At 36.0% G+C, this 22,106-nt stretch overlaps 1 protein-coding gene across 3 annotated transcripts in view; it reads right to left on the bottom strand.

Annotated features, from left to right (window-relative positions):
* The window catches only part of PIBF1 (progesterone immunomodulatory binding factor 1), a 207,071-nt gene that overhangs the window by 171,139 nt on the left and 13,826 nt on the right, over positions 1-22,106 (bottom strand). For all 3 annotated transcript variants that reach the window (XM_076009380.1, XM_020290316.2, XM_012774113.3), the window contains 2 exons: positions 17,058-17,256; positions 14,605-14,724 (listed from right to left, as the gene is read on the bottom strand). In XM_076009380.1, coding sequence (XP_075865495.1) covers positions 14,605-14,724; positions 17,058-17,240 — 303 coding nt within the window. In that variant the 5' untranslated portion in view covers positions 17,241-17,256. The remainder of the gene's footprint in view (positions 1-14,604; positions 14,725-17,057; positions 17,257-22,106) is intronic.

Genomic DNA, 22,106 nt, shown 5'->3' on the forward strand with positions numbered 1-22,106 from the left:
ACCATTTTAGATACACAGAAATTCAGAGATGAAAGATACCTGGAGATAATCTTCTGCAATGTTCTTATTTTCAAGATAAGAACATTAATGTCTAGAAGGGATAAATGATTTGTCCAGGATTCCAGAGCTAGCAGAGAGGTTCTAGAGCTTGAATCTAGATTTTTTTTTTTTTTTTTGAGACAGAGTCTCACTTTGTTGCCTTGGCTAGAGTGCCGTGGTATCAGCCTAGCTCACAGCAACCTCAAACTCCTGGGCTCAAGTGATCCCTTTGCCTTAGCCTTCCGAGTAGCTGGGACTACAGGCATGTGCCACAATGCCTGGCTAATTTTTTCTATGTATTTTTAGTTGTCCAGCCAATTTCTTTCTTTCTTTCTTTTTTTTTTTTTTTAGTAGAGACAGGGTCTCACTCTTGCTCAGGCTGGTCTCGAACTCCTGAGCTCAAACCATCCTCCCGCGTTGGCCTCCCAGAGTGCTAGGATAACAGGTGTGAGCCACCACAGCCAGCCTTGAATCTATATTCTTGAATTCATGTATAGGTTCATTCTTTTGTTAATTTCAAGTTCCTGAGTTTTTTTGGTTGTTTTTTTTATCCCGAGATAGGGGTCAGGAGTGTGTGTGTGTGGGGTAATCCATATGTTGCCGGGGCTGGTCTTGAACTCCTGGACTCCAGCAATGCTCCTTCCTCAGAGTAATAAGTGTAATCCCAAGTAGCTGGGATTACAGGTGTGCACCACCATGTCCAATTGTTGTTCCTAAAAAAACCTATTCTGTGGAAACTATAACACCATTGACCAGAAGTTAATGTTGTTATTTACTGCTCAAATCCAGAGTGTTAGAAGAACTTTCATCACAAATTTCCTGGGTTCAAATATGGTATCTGCATAAATCAGTTTTGAACTCCTCCCTTTAAACAATTACAATTATTTTTTAAATACATATTAAAAAATCATTTGGCAAAGTAACATGGAATCTAAATATTTCTATAAAAAGTAAAAAGTATTCAAAGATGGAATTAAATAGGCACATTTTAAATAGTCAGCAGCTGTGTAACCAAAAGGTATTAATAATTACTTTGGATATAATGAATTTCTAAACATCTTTAAATCTTTTGTCTTTCACACCAAGTAAACTGAGAAGAAAGTGGCAACCTATGTGTCAAAATAAATCTTTAATAAATGCAGTAATCTGCCTGTGGGGAGATAGGGTAACTAAGGAAATTAGAAACAGAATATGGTGACATTTACCTTAAGGTGAATGGTTGAAATCAGAAGCAGTTTACATTGCATAGCAATTCAGTGAATGATAAGAAATAGCTTGGAAAGCTATTCAGGAAAAGTGAGAATTCCCACAAGTTTCACATTATCGATAATCTAATCCAAGCAACTAAATACTGAAAAGAATAAGAAACTCAATTAACCTTTGATTGTTACAGACTGTCCTTTTAAGTAACAACAGCCTGTTTTGCTGCCAGAAACTACTCTTTGTTGTCAAGAACTTCAAGAAGCACACTTTTTTTTTTTAATTTTTACTTCTAAAGACAGACAAAACTGAAGTATTGAAGGTCTGTTAAGGCCACATACAGTGGCTCATGCCTGTAATCCTAGCACTTTGGGAGGCCAAGGCAGGAGGATCACTCTGAGGGTAGGAGTTTGAGACCAGCCTAGGCAATAGCAAGGCTCCATCTCTACAAAAATAAGTAAATATTAAATAGATAAATAAATAAAAGTCTACTGTGGGTTAAAAAGAAAAGAAAATCTTAATACTTTATATTATATGTTAATGTTTTTCAATTATATCTATTTGAATAAATGTGAATTCAAACCAAAGTTTAAACCTTTTTTAAAAGAAAAAAACCTCAAGAAATATAGAGGAATAAAGAAAAAAGCTTCCAGAAATATAGAGGAATAAAGAAAGGTAACATTTTTATTGAGACACCTGTCACCTGGCCTAGAGTGCAGTGGGGTCTTCATAGCTCACTGAAGCTTCAGACTGCTGGGTTCAAGTGATCCTCCTACCGCAGCCTCCTGTCAGGTGTGCACCACCACAATTAGCTTTAATTTTCTATTTTTAGGAGAGATGGGGGTCTCACTCTTGCTCAGGCTGGTCTCCAACTCCTGACCTCAAGCAATCCTCACCTCCCAAAGTGCTAGGATTACAGGTGTGAGTCACCTTGAAAGGTAACTTCCATCACATGTTATACACACTAGATTAAAATAAACATAAGGTTCAAATTCTGTCTCTTTTACTTACTGCTCTAGCAAGTCAATTTCTCTGGACTTAACTGCTGCCTCAGCAAAGTGAGTATACTATTGGCTTACTTATTTTTATGTGCCTTTTGCTGTACTAAACACTACATTATTATCTTATTATTATTAAGACACGATCCCTAGCTCATAGATCTAGCAGAATCCACATTGCAAAATGCTATGTTGATGTGTTTGGAGGCTATTTTTATAGCCAACATTATTCAGCAAACTACTGTAACACATTTGAAATACTGGCTTTTCAATAGGTATTGAAGCAAATAAATTTAAAATTTTAATAACTAAGAGACCAAGCTGCTATTTTTTTTTCTTAAGAAACGGGGTCTTGCTCTGTCACCCAGGCTAGAGTGCAGTGGCATGATCACAGCAAACTCCTGGGCCCAAGCAATTCTTCTGCCTCAGCTTTTTTTTTTTTTTTTTAGAGCCAGTCAAATTTAGCAATGGGGGTTGAATACCAACTTTAGTGACACTAATGTTAATAAGTTCTGATAACCCACTACCATCGGACCAGCCCACTTCAGCTTTTTGAGTGGCTGGGATTACAGGTGTTTACCACCACACCCAGCTAATTTTTTTTTTTTTTTTCATTTTCTTAGTGACAGGGTTTCTCTATGTTGCCTAGGCTGGTTTCAAATTCCTGATCTCAAATGATCCTCTGGTCCTGGCCTCCCAAAGTGCTGGGATTACAAGTGTGAGCCACCACGCCTGGCCATTCCATTCCTTTTGACTGAGATAAACATTAAAAGTATTAACAAATGTGGATAAAAGAATAAAAAAATAAAATTGATTCCCTAATTAAAGTTAAGTTTAAATAATTTGTTTGCTTTTGAAGCAAATGAGATGTATGATACAGTGACAGGTGACTCATCAAAGGCAAAGATATTTTCATTTGTTTTACTAGTAAATTACTATAATTTTATATTTCAAATATTTTAACAGTTTATTTTATTTTTAATTTAATTTAATTTTTTTTTTTTTTGAGACAGAATCTCACTTTGTTGCCTGGGCCAGAGTGCCATGGCGTCAGCCTAGCTCACAGCAACCTCAAACTCCTGGGCTCAAGCGATCCTCCTGCCTCAGCCTCCCGAGTAGCTGGGACTACAGGCATGCGCCACCATGCCTGGCTATTTTTTCTATATATTTTTAGTTGGCCAATTAATTTCTGTCTATTATTTTTAGTAGAGATGGCGTCTCGCTCTTGTTCAGACTGGTTTCGAACTCCTGACCTTAAGTGATTTCGCCTGCCTCAGCCTCCCAGAGTTAACAGTTTTAGATATATCTTTAAACATATATAATTTCATATAAATAAATGAATATATACATATACTAGAAGTATTATATATACTGACTTTAAGAGGAGGATTATTTTTTTAAATCCCTTTTCTCCCTCTCCTTTCCTTCGACTCTCATCCCCAGGTAATTCGTATTAAGTTACATGTATCCTTCCTTATTCTTCTCCATGTTCATAAACTCATATACACACACATGCACACACATGGGGGAGAGGCCAGTCATTTTTTCCCCCAACAACAAAAACAAAATGAAGTCATCAAATTTCTGCATCCAGGTTTCCTCACTTAGCAATACCTTATGGAAATCTTAAATAAACTGATATTCTTTAATTCATTCATGTTAATGGCTGTACATGGTGCAGACTGTACCATGGTTTATGTAATCATTTCCTTGCTATTGTATTGGTAGGCATTTATTTTGTTTCCAATCCCTTCCTCTACCCTTCCATCACTTACTGCCAGAAACAATGTTGCAACAAACCTCCTTGAACACATATCCTCATATACAAGTACTTTGTTCTATGGATAGTCCCAAGAGTGTGCTTGATATGTTGAAGGATACTTATTTTCCATTTTAATCAATGTTGTTAGATGTCTGTGAAAAAGGCTGCAAAAGTTTTCATTTCCACTAGCAACATGTTATCTTTTTACTTATATCTATATAGATATTAGATTTTTTTCATTTTTGCCAACCTGAGCTCTGATTGTTATTCATTCTTTAATTGTATTTCCCCAAATGCTAGCAAGTTTGATCATCTAGCCATTTGGATTTGCACTTCTTGTGACATGCCTATTTGTAATCTTTGCCCATCTTTCTATTTGGTTGTTTTTTTTCTTGTTCATTTAGTACTATTTTTCATTTTAGTACTATTTTTCATTTTTTCTTGTTCATTTAGTACTATTACTTTTTTTTTTTTTGAGACAGAGTCTCGCTTTCTTGCCTAGGCTAGAGTGAGTGACATGGCATCAGCCTAGCTCACAGCAACCTCAAACTCCTGGGCTCAAGCGATCCTCCTGCCCCAGCCTCCCGAGTAGCTGGGACTACAGGCACGAGCCACCATGCCCGGCTGATTTTTATATTATATATATTACTTGGCCAATTAATTTCTTTCTATTTTTATGGTAGAGACGGGGTCTCGCTCAGGCTGGTTTTGAACTCCTGACCTTGAGCAATCCGCCCGCCTCGGCCTCCCAGAGTGCTAGGATTACAGGCGTGAGCCACCGCGCCCGGCCATTTAGTACTATTATTAACTTTAATCAACTGCATTCGATTTTTTCATCCAAATGTATACTTTAAATATTCAACTTTACATATGGTATCTTTTTTGTGTTGTTCTTTTAAAGCTTTGGATTCCCTGTCTTGGTTAAGATTACCCCAACCTCTAGAACAGTACTGTCCAACAGAACTTTCTACAATGATGGAAATGTTCTACGTCTGCACCATCCAATATGGCAGTCATTAACCACCTGTAGCTAAAGAGACTGAAGAGCTGAATTTTAATCAATTTAAATTTAAATAGCCACATGTGGCTATGATTACTATAATAAACAGCTCAGTTCTAGAACTTGGCTACTCAGCATGGGTCATGGACTGGAAAAGGCTGGAAGCACTATAATAATATCTGTATGTTAAAAACAAATAATCTTTGTTCCCACTCCAGAACTAATGCTTCATCTTCATTTTTTTTTTTTTTTTGCTGTCTAAATTTTTTTGTTTCTTTTAGATTTTTTTTTATTTTAGCGTATTATGGGGGGTACAAGTGTTAAGTTTACTTATATTGCCCCTGCCCCCCTCGAGTAAGAGCTTCAAGCATGTCCATCCCCCAAACGTTGCACTTCTTACTCGTTGTGGTTGTATACACCCATGCCCTCCTCCCCCCTCCCACCCTCCCGACACCCGATAATGTTATTCCTATATGTCCACTTAGGTGTTGATCCATTAATACCAATTTGCTGGTGAGTACATGTGGTGCTGGTTTTTCCATTCTTGAGATACTTCACTTAGTAGAATGGGTTCCAGCTGTATCCAGGACTATACAAGAGGTGCTATATCACCGTTGTTTCTTAAAGCTGAGTAGTACTCCATGGTATACGTATACCACATTTTATTAATCCACTCATGAATTGGCTTCATCTTCATTTTAACAAGATCCCCAGTGATTCACATTCACATTAAAGTTTGAGGAGCACTGTTAGTAATTGTCTAAATTAAGGATTCTTTAACTTTTTTGTGCCATGGATCCCACTGGCAATCTGGTGCTGTCTGTGAACTCCTGAGACTAATGTTTCTAAAAGCTGAAATTAAAACACACAGAATTACAGAGGAAGTAAATTGTACCAAAATAAAACTATCAAAATATTTTTAAAAGTTCTGTATATCCTGATTTATAAATGCATTAAAGACAAAAATCTAGTGAGGGGTCTAAAGTCTAGTAACTTTAGCAATGTTGAAGTAGTGAGCATAAACTCATTATCTGTAATAATTACATGTGATATAAAATACCTGATTTCTAATGTTGGTAAGAGTCACAGGTGGCAGTAATCCTACTGTGTCTTTTTAAGCTATATTTGTAATTAAAGGAAATGATAAATTTCAGTTATAATTGAAAATTATTTCTTTACTATACTTCCTTTGTGATTGCTCAATTGGCTAATTTTCTTTTAAAAATTTTAACCCATATGAAATTAATATTTGTGTATCATATAAACTGTGAAGACAAATTTATTTAAGATGAAAATCCAGCTGTGCTAGGGCCCTTATAATAATCATTCTTTTCCAACTTAATTGAACTACTACTATTGTGGTATATAATTAGATTTATTTCTATATTCTGTTCCACTGATGTTTGTTTCTATACCAATACCACATTTAGTTAATCACATTAGGTTTGAAGTATGCAGTGAGTTCTTGTTTGGTTCAGCACCTCTCACCTTCCCCACCTGTATCTTTTTTTCATACTTTTCTTTGGAATTCTGGGGCATTTATTTATTTATTTTTTCATATTAGACTAAAATCATTTACCCACATCCAATCCTGTATCACCCTTCTTCCCTTCAACCCTCCCCATAAATAAGAAAAATACTGGTTCTGGGCTCACGACTGTAATCCTAGCTCTCTGGGAGGCCAAGGTAGGAGAATCGCTCAAGGTCAGTATATCGAAACCAGCCTGAGCAAGAGGGAGACCCCGTCTCTACTAAAAATAGAAAGAAATTAATTGGCCAACTAAAAATATATATAGAAAAAATTAGCCGGGCATGGTGGTGCATGCCTATAGTTCCAGCTACTAGGGAGGCTGAGACAGAGGATTGCTTGAGCCCAGGAGTTTGAGGTTGCTGTGAGCTAGGCTGATGCCACAGCACTCTAGCCCAGGCAAGAGAGTGAGACTCTGACTCAAAAAAAAAAAAAAAAAAAAAAAAAGGGGCAGAAAAAAATTGAGTAGAAATAAAGTGTTTGGAATTAATGGACATTAAGAGAATAATACATGCAGCTCTGTGGCAACAAGCTTGAAAACCAAAAGGAAAGTGAAGTGTGTCAACAAAATGTAAATTACTAAAATTGACAGAATTGGAGCACTTGAATAGAATATTTACCACACAGGCATTACAAAGGTGAGTGAAAGTGCGCCACTAATAAAGTGGGATCCCTCCTGGGCAAGCGATCTTCCTGCCTCAGCCTCCCAAGTAGCTGGGACTACAGGCAAGTGCCACCATGCCTGGATAATTTTTTTCTATTTTTAGTTGTTTGGCTAATTTTTTTCTATTTATAGTAGAGATGGGGTCTTGCTCTTGCTCAGGTTGGTCTCGAACTCCTGAGCTCAAGCAATCCTCCCCCTTCGGCCTCCCAAAGTGCTAGGATCACAGGCGTGATCACCTGGCCCTTTTCTCTGCTTTCGTAAGATGAATAGTACATGTCTATTTTCATCTTTCTCTTTAATAACGAATGCAATTTAAGGCTATAGATTTTCCTTTGGCAAAGCTTTAAATGTATCTCAAGAATTTTGATATAAAAATGTTCCTGTTTTCAATGGTTTCTTGTTTTAGTTTTAATTTTCTCTTTGATCCAAATGATGTTTCTTAATTGCCAAGTAAGTTTATTTCCCCTTAACTTTTAATTTACTTATCTCTGGTTTTACTAAATTATGACTAAAAAATAAGAACTATAAAATTTCTATTTTAAACAATGTATTAGTTTACTACACATGACACTTTTGTAAACTTTTCATTGACATTTAAAAAAACTTGCTGGACACAGTGGCTCAAGCTTGTAATCCTAGCTACATGGGATGCTCAGAAAGCTAAGGTGAGAGGATCCCTTGAGATCAGACTGGGCAACAGTCTGAAACCCCATCTCTAAAACAATAAAAAAAAATTTACTGGGCATGGTGGCACATGCCTGTAGTCCCAGCTACTCGGGAGGCTGAGACAGGAAGACTGCTCGAGCCCAGGAGTTTGAGGGCTGTAGTGAGCTAAGATTGTGACAGTGTACTCTACCCTGGGCAACAGAGCAAGACCCCATCTCTAAAAAACAAAACAAAACAAAACCCAACAACAACAACAACAACAAAACACCATTTGCTCTGATCAAGTAATGTTAAGCTCTAAATATAGCAAATAAATCAAAAGTATTGATAGAATAAGTTCTCCTAGTTCTTATTAATTTTTTATCTACTACATCTATCCAATTCTCAAAGAAGTATATTAAACTTCTCAACCATCATTGTATTTTCACCAACTTCTCCTTATTTTTCTAAATATTTTTATAATTACTGTCATTTGACATATAGTTTATAACTATAAAATTACCTTGTATTATTAATGTACTGTTTCCCTGTTTTGGGGTTTTTATCTTAAATTCTATCTCATCTGATCTTATTACCTTCTTGCTGTCTTTTTTTCGTAACTGAGTCCATTCCTTTATTTTTTTCAATCTTTACCAATTTGTATTAAGCATATTTCCTATAGACAAAGCTTGGATTGGTTTGACGGTCAATATGAAAGCTTCTTTCTTCTAATGGAACACTTTACGTCTACTTCTCAGCTTTGTAAAAGCAAAGGAGACTTAATCCAAGGGGATGAAAGGAATAATCCAGAGATTTTTACAGGTCAAGCTCTGTCAACACTCTGTTCTGCTCCTGCTCAGGGCTCTCTCACACTGTCTCTAGGCTCTCACTCCAGCCAGGGAAGAGAAATCCCAAATTGAGGTAGCCTCTCTCCAAGATGGCCTCCATCAATTTGTTACCTTGTATGCAACAAGCTATTTTCTAATTGAGAAGATGGGTCTATTCCTCCTAATGATTGTTTAACCAACAGATTGTGGCAGAAGTAATGTTCTGGGATTATGAAGTTAGATGCTAAAAAGCTTTTAAGCCTCAGCCCGAGTTTCTTGAAAGCTTCCTTTGCCGGTGGCCAGTTTCCATGTCCTGAGACTACCATGTTGAAGGATGTCTAAATTAATCATATGGAGAGGCCAAGTGGAAAGGGGGTGATATTTCAGCCATCTCTCGTCCTTTCTCCAATCATGTGACTAAAGAGGACTTCAGATGATCTCAGCCTTGGGAAGGTGAGATATACTCAGCTCAACCTATTAACCTTCAAAGCAGTGATAAATAATAAATTATTTTAAGATACTACATTTTAGGATGATTTGTTATACAGCAATACATAACTGAAACCCCAGCTTCCCCAAAGCCTAACTCAGACCGAGCTGCCTGCCAGAAGGTAGCTAAGAGGCAGATAATTGAAATTGGAAAAGAAGAAAAATGAAATGCATTTATACTGTCATCTTCTAGAAGCCCTTTATTTTTTCTCTTTCAACTAGGCCTAAACAGCAAGGCTTATTCTATTTAATAATTAATACTGACTATAAAATTTAACCTTAAAATGTTAAAACAAGTAGGGGTAGTTTTGAGTTTAGCATGGCTATACTCAGTAGTGTGATGACTCAATATTGTCACTATTTTTCTCTGTTTGAACTGTGAAACCTTTATTCACACAGTGATCCATGATAGCATCATCTGGCCTTTATTTAGCTGAGATGCATATTTCACATATTAAGTTGACTGCCATTTTAAAATTATCTTTTGTGGTTGCTAATGCCACAACAAAATTAAATGCAAACATAGGCATTGACATCATAGTGACAGTACTCTATTATAAATGATTCATCCAGATGACAAACCATATGCATCTATTAACTTCTGAGATCATTAAAGAAATTAAATCACAAAATTATAGTTGTTCAAAAAGAACTCTTGGATACCCCTAAATATGACCATGGAATCTATATTGAGAAACACTATATATATCAAGAGAATAAAATGGCTATAGTATCTCTAGATATAAGCCAAGATCTTATAAGGTCCCTCAAAACTTGTTTTCCCCTGCTATAATGTGATGATACATCTTCTTGGCCACTGGGTTCAAAATTTCATCTCAAGACTCAACAAACCCTTCGGAATCTGCCCCTAAAATTAAAAATTGAAGTATTACTGGGTTTACTAAAGGTTATAAACATAGTGGCAAATGAACAAATTCATATTACTCTTTAAAAGGTTACATCTTCTCATACAGCATGTATGAAACAATTAGCTAAAGGAAGCGTCTTCCTGATGACATCATATTTAAAACTGCTTTCATTATAGCTTTCTCATGAACTTTTTTTCCCTCATGTACTTTTATCTGAAAGTCATTTATATTATTTGTAAAAATTCACAAATTCGTGAAGGTTTAGAGGTATAGGCAAGAAGCTTTTGGTAAGTCCAAGTTGTAATGTTACAGATAGTGTGACTCCAGTTATATTCTTGGACATGTTAAATACATTAAAGTACAGTAATTTTATGTTGAAAACAAAGGATGGCATCATATAAATTTAAAATCATGAAATTTAATTAAGAATGCAAAGATTTTTGTTACCTCAATTAATAAAGTAAACCAAAATATAAAACTTCAAAAAATGATTTGTGTTCATGTCCATGAACCTGCCATATTAGAATCCTGGGTTGTCTATTAAGAATTGAGATTCTCACTTCCATCTCAGACCAAAATCAGAACCTATGGAGGTGGCCATGAATCTAATTTTAAGGGGTGTTTATTCACTTTAAATTCAATATAATGAGATAAGTCTATTATTGTTTACTAGTGAATTTGTTAAACATTCTAGGATAATTATAACTGATGGGTATTGTCATAAATATGTATCCTATAAAGAAATTTTAACTCATTAGTTGGGCAAAATAAAAAGAAATTTTAAAAAACAGTTAATACTCTCTGAAGTATAAAAACTTGACATAACTCATTTTCTTACAAATAAAAATTAACTGGATTATATTTATATATGAATTCTTAAAAGAAGGCTCAGATGATCTTGCAATTTTTTTTTAAAGAAATGTAATTATGTTTCTAAACAAGGAAGTTATTTTTGAACAAAACTGTTCTTGCTTCTTAGGTACCAAAGTTCTCATAAGAGAAAAAGATTTCACCATTTCCTCATGAAACTTAATAGCTTTATTAAGTACAGATTCACTAATGCCTTATATAGTATCACTAACATTTCATTCTTTTGAAATTAAAAAAGCATGCTGAACGAACTCTACAATAGCAAACAGCTGCACAGTGCTTAGCAGCATAAAATTTTGATCTAATAAAGAAAATTCTTAAGTAGAAAATAAGTGTCTATAAGCACTTATAAAAACATAAAATATACACACAAGCTTACATATATAATACAGCTCAAAATATGCTATAATTAGACTATACTACTGACACTTATAAATAAAATCCAGATTTGGAATAAAAGATGAACCCTATTTTCCAGTGTTAGTATCTAGATATTATTTCCAAATAACTAAAGGTCTGGAAAAAATTATGAAAGGAAATCCCAGAAATCCACTAAAATTGGCACTTCAGAAAAAGTGATTTCTTTTTAAAGGTCAAGAATCACATTCTATTAAATTTCTAAAACAGTTTTCATCTCACATGTGTCATGAACTAGCAGATTATATGCACAAAACTGTGCAATTGTGTGGTTTTAACATCTCTGAATGTGTTTGATAGGCTAATTATGAAATCAGTGCAATAACTGAGACACCTCTGCTCTGAGGAATACATATTATGAAAGAAAAGTTTCAGTTTTTGTAATTCTTTCTCCTAGTTGCAGATCTCCTCAATTTTACTCAAAATCAGTATTTAATTGGTTATAGGTATTTGATATGAAATAATGATTATAAATGAAAAAAAAAAGGTAATTTACTACAATTTACTATAATGCTTCTGTTTTTATGTCAAAAATGACAAGATTTTCGGCCAGGTATGGTGGCTCACGCCTGTAATCCTAGCACTCTGGGAGGCCGAGGCCGGCGGATTGCTCGAGGTCGGGAGTTTGAAACCAGCCTGAGTAAGAGCAAGACCCCATCTCTACTATAAATAGAAAGAAATTAATTGGCCAACTAATATATATAGAAAATATTAGCCAGGCATGGTGGCGCATGCCTGTAGTTCCAGCTACTCGGGAGACTGAGGCAGCATGACTGCTTGAGCCCAGGAGATTGAGGTTGCTGTGAGCTAGGCTGACGCCATGGTACTCACTCTAGCCTGGGCAACAAAGCAAGACTCTTGTCTCAAAAAAAAAAAAAAAAAAAAGACAAGATTTTCTACATAGCCCAAAACAGGTTTTCAAGAATAGATGGGCGTATACTGCCACCACGTGGTAAAAATAAATAAGACTTTTTTCCTAGGAAAGAATACAAGATGAATCAATAAAAATAAAATGGAAAGTTTGAGAGTAAATTTTTAGAGTAAAATGGAAATGTTGTTTTTCTTAATCACCAGTCCCAAACTTCCCAAAACTCAGAGACATGGCTAATAAATATCTTAGTTTCTGTTATTAAACACTATGGAGTTGTCATTATTACAGCTATTTTTAACACACGGGTGAGTTCCCTGGTCTTTTGGGTTTTTGTTTTTGGTTTTTTTGGTGACTAAGTTGAGAGCAGGGATGGAAAATTTTCCATGTTGGATGGAAAAGGTGTAATAGAAAATCTTCAGTCTATCATGCTTGGAGAACCAGAACACAGAGTTTAGGGAGATTGCAGCTACTCTAAAGTGATGAAATTTCAGACACATATTCATAGCTGCTGCAACCAGGGTTTCCTCTCCAACAGAGACCTGTCATTGCCTGGAGAACATGTGCATTTAACCTTGTATATAATGTTATATCCATTATGAATTACATATATAATATTCAAAATTGGAAACTATAATAAATATTTTAAAATTTCAGATTTTGGGTAGGGCATGGTGGTTAGTGCCTGTAATCCTAGCACTTTTTAGGCCAAGGAAAGTGGACCACTTGAGGCCAGGAATTTGAGAGCAGCCTTAGCTACATAGTGAAATGCCATCTCTACAAAAAATAAAAATAAAAAAATAGCCAGATGTGGTGGTGCACGCTTGTACTCTCAGCTACTCAGGAGGCTGAGGAAGGAGGATCATTTGAGCCTAGGGGTTGGATGCTGCAGTGAGCTATGATCATGCTACTGCACTCTAATCTGGGCAACAGAGCAAGCTCCTGTTGGAAGGGAAGGGGAGGGGAGGGGAGGAGAGGGGAGGGAAAGAAGTGGAAAAGAAAGGAAGAAAAGAAATGAAAGAAAGGGAGGGAGGGAGTGAAGAAAGGAAGAGAAGGGAGAAAAGAGAAAGAAATTAAGAAAGAAAGAAAAAAGAAAAAGAAAGAAAGAGAAAAAAAGGAAGGAAAGAAGGAAATTTCAGAGACAGCTAGAGAGGGGAAATTGAATTCTGAGGATTATTTCTGCCAAATCTCTGGCTGCCCTCTGAACAACACAAGAAGCAAAATGAATGATAAATGGACAGTAGCTCCAGCTCCCTTTCACATGACAAACAAGGCTAAACTGTAATGAAGAAGTGCAGCAGACTCTATTTGTAAACTATAACCTTAAGTGTTTTCATTCTAGATCGATGAAATCCTTGAAGAAAACCGGCTATCCCATTTCTAACTGTTACATGGTAGAATGAATCAATCAAGCACTATTTTTTTCTTAGCAGACTATAACTACATGAGAGTATTATAAGATATTTGGTCAATGCTATAACCAAGCTAATGATCAGTCCACCCTCCCATATAAACAAGTTATAAGTATGATAACCATATAATTTATCATCTAGATGGGGCACTTATGAAAATGAATGGGGTACTATTAATATTTACAAATCAGGAATAATGGGGACTGTTCTAGGCAAATCAGAACCTACGAATCATTCTAGTTAAAAGCCAAAAGCATCTTCCTTTTCTTCTTACCCATGGCACCTGCAAGAGATCCCCTGGAATATCCTGGCCTACTTTTCTTGTTTCTTGTCTAAATTCCTTGACAGAGTAATATAGAAATAGGGACTTAAATTACTAAATAAATTCTTATGTGCATATGCCTCATTTGAGTAATTATACAGCAATTTTCAGATATGGCCCATATTAGGATTTCAAAAACAGCTGATTATAAAAATGAGTTACAAGGACAAAATGCTCAACCACTGATTACAGGTCATTATCGTAGACTTGTCAATTTTTTTTTTAACAGAGTCTCACTCTGTCACCTGGGCTTGAGTGCCATGGTGTCAGCCTAGTTTACAGGAACCTCAAAATCCTGGGCTCAAGTGATTCTCCTGCCTCAGCCTCCCGAGTAGCTGGGATTACAAGTGCATGCCACCATGCCTAGCTCATTTTTCTATTTAGTAGAAACTGGGTCTCATTCTTGCTCAGGCTGGTGGTGTACTCCCGACCTCAAGTGATCCTCCTGCCTTGACCTCCCAGAGTGCTAGATTTGCAGGCATGAGCCATGACACCCAGCCATTATCTTATCAATTTTTAAGATGACTACTTCCAATTTAATTTCCTTCCCTCTACTTATGAAGAATCAGAGCAGTCAGCATCCCTAATCCCACTTCTTGATCATTGACTTTTATATTCCTTATCACAAATCTTAAAAAACTCCTTACAGAAAAAGTTGGAGCTTCTTCCCACCTGTGATCAAAACCATACAAACCTCTGTCAGTTGCTTCAGTTGGTCTTTGTTTGTGCTTAATTCTTCTGCTAGATTATTCTTTTTCAGTTGTAGTTCACAGATTTCCTTTCTTAATGGATTCACTAGTTCATAGAACCGAATCTTAAAAAAAGAAATCAAATTAATAAGCAGTCTTGAAATCCAAACTACAATTAAAATGTGCTAATTTGTAGTAGTCTCAATTATCAGAATAAAAAGATATATCTACAAAACTAAAACAAGACCGTCCTATGGACACTAACCACTAATACTTTATTAAAGTCTTAATGTTCAATTAAGTTACCTCAAGGGACAGATGATCTGTAACGTCCCACCCTTGACAGTTTCTTTTCTCTCTTCTATTGATACTCCTTACTACTTATTCCTCATCTCCTACTACTGCTTACTCCATACTATCTATTTGTAAATTTCCTGAACACATCAAGTATTCAAGAATCTTACTCTTGTTACCTCTACTAGAAAAGTTCTTCCCCCAATAAATGCATGGCTCATGCCTTATCTCCCTTCAGGTCTCTCATCAAATATCTCCTTACTGGTAAAGTCTCCCCTGATTTCCATACTCTGATTTAAAATAGTACTCTCTATCTTTCCTTCCTGCTCTTTTCTCCACAAAACTTATGACAAAAGACATTCTACATAATCAACTTTTAAGTTATTGTTTGTGTTGTTCAACCACAATGTAAGCTCCATGAGGCCAGGGATTTTTGTCTGGTTTGTACAATGTTCTATAACCAATGCCTAAATATATTATAAGCATTCAATAAATATTTGATGAAGAAATACAAGTTTGTTCATTATTCTCATCTCAGGCTCTTGGCAAAGCTCTACTAATTGCTGCCCTTCTGAAAGGCTGATCAGGATAAATCAGGAGTTCTCTTTCATATCATCACTTATATTCAGTTAGAATCTCTCTTTCTACTCATCATTTTTCAGAGGAATTTGCCTGCTCTAACTCAGTAAAGTATTCTATCTGATAAGGTTCCATAAAACTAAGAAGTCATCAGCAAATCATGAGAGAGTAATTAGGGACTATTTATTATACAGGCATATAATCTGAAACTCTTCATATATGACTATATTACAAGAGTACCATATCGGGCAAGAGGCAAATCTTAACATTAGCCCTCAACCCAATGAATCTGCAAATAATTAGTTAGGATAATATTGTCTGTGAAAACAAAAGATATAACAACGAATATTATCAAACCAGAGAGCAAAAATATGTATAATTGCCACCAGTGGTATTATATTTAATATCTCCCATGGATAAAGGCTCAATGACAGCACTTGAGAAATTTAATTTGTTTTGAACAGTACACTTTGGGCAGAAAAACTATATTGGACTATTTAAATAAAAAGCTGGACAAAAAAGTAACACTTCATTTTATAGGAAATCACTAATCTGGATATCTTATCCCAATAATCAAGAATAGCAAAAACAATAGTAATACTTATGTGTTTACTATGTTCTAAGCACTGTGCTAATAAGCATTTTACATATATATTTATAATTAATCTTTACAATTGCCCCAATAGAAAGGCATAATTATTAAACCTTTTACAGATGAAAAAATTCAAGCTTCTTTGAGTGAAATGACATCTATATATTGAAAACCAGCAGTTCTCAACGTGTAGTTTGGGGACCGATGGCCTCTGCCTGACCCACCACTCTGAGACCTTTTCAGAGAATTCACAAGATCAAAACTACTTTCCTCATAATACTAAGACTTTTTTTTCCTGTTCTACTCTCATTCTCTCATGACTGTTCAGTGGAGTCTGCCGGTGACTACATGATAAATAATGACATCATCACTCTTAAGGCCAATGGAATGTATGATTACATATTCTTGTGTTTAAAAAATTTTTCAGTTTTAATTTCTAATATGGAAAATACTGATAAACATAGCCCATATAAACAGAAGCTTTTTGGGGTCCTCAATAATTTTTAGAGTATAAACAGATGCTGACACCAAAACATTTGAGACCACTGCCATAAAGTAATCCTACATGTAGATTTGTGTCACCAACACTGTAATCAATATCATAAACTAATCTATCACCACGAAGCTATCCCTCATCCTATCCCTTTATAAACACCAACTCCAGTCTCCCTCACCATCTCTAACCAACCCCTGGCAACTACTAATCTGTTGTTTATCTCTATTAACTTTTCATTTTGAGAACATTATAAACTACAAGTTTATAATAAAATAATTCATTTCTAAGCAGTCATTAACTTCAGAGCCCTATTTATTGACTTTGGAGATCAATGGTCAAGACCCTTTAAAATCTGGTGATATGAACCACACTCACCATCTTCAGATTGTGGCCATAAACTAACATATAAATTGGGTACTTCAAAAATAACAGTTACTAAAAAATGGCAAATTTTAGTCTGCAAATATGCTTTTTTTTAAGTGATACAAGACACTTACAGATACATATTCAGGAATAGAAAGCTGATCTTCAGGAAAAGCTTTCAGTTTCAGATATTGCTCTTCTGTCAAATCAAAGTCACGCAGGTTTCGACGAACATCTCCAGCTTTCTCCCTTAGCTGATGATTTGTCTCCTCTAGTTGTTTCTGTCTCAATAAAATGGTTTCCATTTCTTGTTTCATTAGTTCTTGATATTTTCTACATTAGGAGAGAATTTATGGCAAGTTTTAAAAAATCTTTGCGATTTAGTTTTCTCACAGGTCCCTATATTATAGTACATAAAATTTGGAAATGAGAAGTCCAATAGTATTTTTGGCTCCAGCTAAATATTTATTTACTTAACCAGTTAAACATGCCCATTTGTTTTTTTTTACTTCAAAATAAGGTATGTGCAGTGTGCATAGGAATTTGTTCATACTTTTTTTAAAACTATAGTCTGGCCCTACAACGGTCTGAGTGACAGTGAACTTGCCCCCTGTTTAAAAAGTTTGAGGACCCCTGTTCTAAGTATTACACATCTGTTTTGAACCCCACTTATACATTTTTATCTTTCTTTTACCCTGGTACTTCAAGGAATATTTCTTTAAGATGGTAACACCAAACCACCATAAAATATTTATTCAACCAATGAGGTAATGAAACAATCTGCACATACTCATCATTCTCAAAGAATACATGTAGCGGACATTGTTATTGCTAGTTGCCTACTGAAAGATTTTAAACAGGAAGAGGACAATCTGATTTTTCCTCCTTCCTACTATAATTAATCCAAACAGAAAAAGATGTTATTTCTGTCTTAAAACAAATGAACAAACAAAATCACAACTATTGACCCCATTGTACTTCCCAATTTGTTTGCTCCCCTGTGGAGCAAAACTGCTCAAAAGTTGTCTATATTCACTGTCTCCGAATCCTTTCCTCTTAAACCCATGCCAATCGGGTTTTTACTTCTCTGTTAAATCTCAAGGTCACCAATGACATCCTGATTGCTAATGATCAATTCTTAGTTCATCTATGACCTAATGATAGCACCTGCCATAAATGGTCTCTTTTTCCTTGATACACTTTCATCACTTGGCTTCCAAGACAACACAGTCTCTTCATTTTTCTCCTATTTTACTGTGGTACCTTCTCAGTCTCCCTTTCTGCCTTCTCTTAATGGTACTCTCTATCAATATGCATTCACTTGGGGAATTTATCCAGTCTCATGACTTAAATACTGTCTATAACATAATGATCTCCAGATTTGTACTTCCCTCCAGACCAGTTTTCATTTACTGCCACATGGATTTCTAATAAGATAAGTCTAACTTAACACGTCCCAAGTTGAGCTCCTGCTCTCTACTCACTAACCTAGTCAACTGTGGTTTCCCCCATCTTAGCTGACAGTACTCCAGCTTTTCATGTATTCAGTACAAAAATTTTGGTGTGTTCCTGAGTCCTCCTTTTTTTCTTAAAGCATCAGGACATCCCATCAGCTCTGCTTCCAAAATATATTCAGAATGCATCCACTTTTTCCTACCATCAGCTATCAAGAGCATTATTGCAATAAGCCTCCTTACTGTGCTCTCAGCAGCATTATTCAATCTGGTCAATGTCTAAAGAATTAGAGTAAAAGCCCTATTATGAATGCAGTGGTTCTCAACATGTTGCTCCCAAACCAGCAGCATCAGCATCACCTGGGAACCTGGCAAAAACGTAAATTCTCAGGACCTACCCAAAGTCAGAACCTCTGAGGGTAGAACCCAGTAATCTTGTTTTAACAAGCCCTCTAAGTGTTTCTGATGCATGCTAAAGTTTGAAATCCAGTGATCTGATATCAGCTACTATTAGGTCAGATCATTTTTCTAAAATATCAATTAATGATATTTTAAAAAGAGAAAAGATACTGACTTTACACATTTATCTCTAGCTAAAACAGAAATAAGTATTCACTTGCCACATTTTTTTTTTACATAGGGTTCAAATTTTTTAAATACAGAGGTTTGCTTTGTTTTTGTGTAAATCATTGTTCACAATTTCCAAGTTCAATTTCTTACAATGGCTGAAGAGCTTAAAACAACCTTTTGACACTCAGGAGTTGGTTTCATTGGAGACAATTTTTCCATGGACTGGTGGGGGGTGGGGACAGTGGTAGGATGGTTTTGGGATGATTCAGGCATATTACATTTACTGTGCATTTTATTTCTATTACAATTATGTTTCCATTTGCCACTCACTGATAGGGTTTTGATATGAGTCTGAAAGCAATTAATTTATTACAGTCTCTGTGCAGTCAAATATCTCTGCTAATGATAATCTATATTTGTAGGCATTCCTGAGTGCTAGCATCACCACCTCAGCTCTACCTCAGATCATCAGGCATTACATTCTTATGGGGAGTGCACAACCTAGATCCTCACATGTGCAGTTTATGGTAGGGTTCACACTCCTGTGAGAATCTAATGCTGCCACTAATCTGACAGGATGATCATGATGATGCAAGTGATGGGCAGCGGCTATAAACACAGGTGAAGCTTTGTTGGTTCACCCACCGCTCACCTCCTGCTATGCCTAACAGGCCATAGACCAGTAACGATCCAAGGCCCAGGGGTTTGGGACTTGAGCCTTAAAAGACACTTAGGGGCTGGGCACCATGGCTCACACCTGTAATCCTAGCACTTTGGTAGGCTAGGAGTTCCAAATGAGGCAGGGCAACAAAGTGAGACCTCATCTCTATGAAAAATTTTTAAAAAAATTAGCCAGGCATGGTGGTGTGCACCTGTACTCCTAGGTACTTGGACACCTGAGGCAGGAGGATCGCTTGAACCCAGGAGTTGGAGGGTGCAGTGAGCTATGATGATGCCACTGTACTCTAGGCCTGGGAAACACAGTGAGATCTTGTTTCAAAAAAAAGGACACTTAAGAATCTGAGATGATACTTTTTGTGGATTTGATTTCTGTCCCCAATCTTTAAACGTGTGTTGCATGCCCAGCCTAGAATCTTATTCCCTGCAAAACTAAGCTTCGTATATGAAGGAGAAATAAAGACATTCTCAGACAAGCAAAGTCTCAGGGAATTCACCAAGACAAGACCATCCCTACAAGAAGTACTCAAAACAGCGTTACACACGGAACACCATAATAAAAACTCACGAATATAAAAACAACCAAAACCCAAAGATTAAAGGCCAGATATTACAATGGCTCAAGAGAGAAATCAAAGCAACAACATCCAACCCAACAGAACGAACAGTAATCTACCTTACCTATCAGTTCTCTCAATAAATGTGAGTGGCTTAAACTCTCCACTCAAGAGACATAGGCTGGCTGAACGGATAAGAAAATACAGGCCAAGTATATGCTGTCTTTAGGAAACACATCTAACCTGCAAGGATGCATACAGACTAAAAATAAAAGTGTTCCAGGCAAGTGGAAGCCAAAAGAAGGCTGGTGTGGCAGTTCTAATTTCAGATGATTTAGTTTTTAAACCAACAAAAATAGTGAAAGACAAAGAGGGTCATTATATAATGGTGAAGGGCATAGTTCAACAAGAAGAGATAACAATTTTAAATATATATGCACCCAACTTAGGTGCACCCAGATTCATAAAGCAAACCTTACTGGAGCTAAGCAAATGGATTAATAGCAACTCCATAATCACCAGAGATTTCAACACCCCACTGACGGCACAAGACAGATCCTCCAAACAGAAAATTAATAAAGAAATAATGGACCTAAACAAAACTCTAGAACAACTGGGTCTGACTGACATTTACAGAACACTCTACCCAAAATCCACTGAATATACATTCTTCTCATCAGCTCACGGGACATTCTCTAAGATTGACCATATCCTAGGACACAAAGTAAACCTCAAGAAATTTAAAAAAATAGAAATCATACCATGTATCTTCTCAGATCACAGTGGAATAAAAGTAGAAATCAACCGTAATAGAAACTCATATTTCTACACAAAAACGTGGAAATTAAACAACCTCCTACTAAATGATTACTTCATAAATGAAGAAATCAAGATGGAAATAAAAAAAATTCTATGAAGAAAATGACAATGAAGAGACAAGTTATCAAATCCTCTGAGAGGAAAGTTTATCTCCATAAATGCCTATATCCAAAAGACAAAAAGATCACAAATAGACAATCTAATGAAATGACTCAAAGAGCTGGAAAAAGAAGACCAGACCAGCCCCAAACCCAGCAGAAGAAGTGAAAATCAACAAGATCAAATCAGAACTAAACAAAATTGAAAACAGGGAAGCTATTCAGGAGATTAACAAAACAAAAAGTTGGTTCTTTGAAAAAATAAACAAAATTGACACACCATTGGCTAAGCTAACGAAAAGCAGAAAAGAGAAATCTCTAATAAGCTCCATCAGGAACAAAAAAGGAGATATCACAACTGATCCCAAAGAGATACAAGATATAATTTATGAGTACTACAAAAATCTTTATTCACACAAACTGGAAAATGTGGAGGAAATGGACAAATTTCTAGAAATACACAGCCTCCCTAGGCTCAACCAGGAAGAAATAGATTCCCTGAACAGACTAATCTCAACAGCTGAATAGAAACAGCAATTAGAAATCTCCCTAAAAAGAAAAGTCCCGGTCCAGATGGTTTCACACCCGAATTTTACCACACTTAGAAAGAAGAACTAGTACCTATCTTGCAGAAACTATTCCACAACATCAAGAAGAACGGAAACCTCCCCGGCACCTTTTATAAAGCGAATATTACTCTGATACCAAAACCAGGAAAGGATGCAACAACAAAAAAAAACTACAGACCAATATTCCTAATGAATATAGATGTAAAAATTTTCAACAAAATCTTAGCTAACCGAATCCAGACGCTTATCAAAAAAATAATCCATCACGACTAAGTGGGCTTCATCCCAGGGATGCAGGGATGGTTCAACATACGTAAATCTATAAATGCAATTCACCACATAAACAGAAGCAAAAACAAAGACCACATGATTCTTTCAATAGATGCAGAAAAAGCTTTTGACAAAATTCAACACCCTTTCATGATACGAACACTTAAG

Source organism: Microcebus murinus, chromosome 13 (genome assembly GCF_040939455.1).
Source record: "Microcebus murinus isolate Inina chromosome 13, M.murinus_Inina_mat1.0, whole genome shotgun sequence".
Taxonomy (NCBI): domain Eukaryota; kingdom Metazoa; phylum Chordata; class Mammalia; order Primates; family Cheirogaleidae; genus Microcebus; species Microcebus murinus.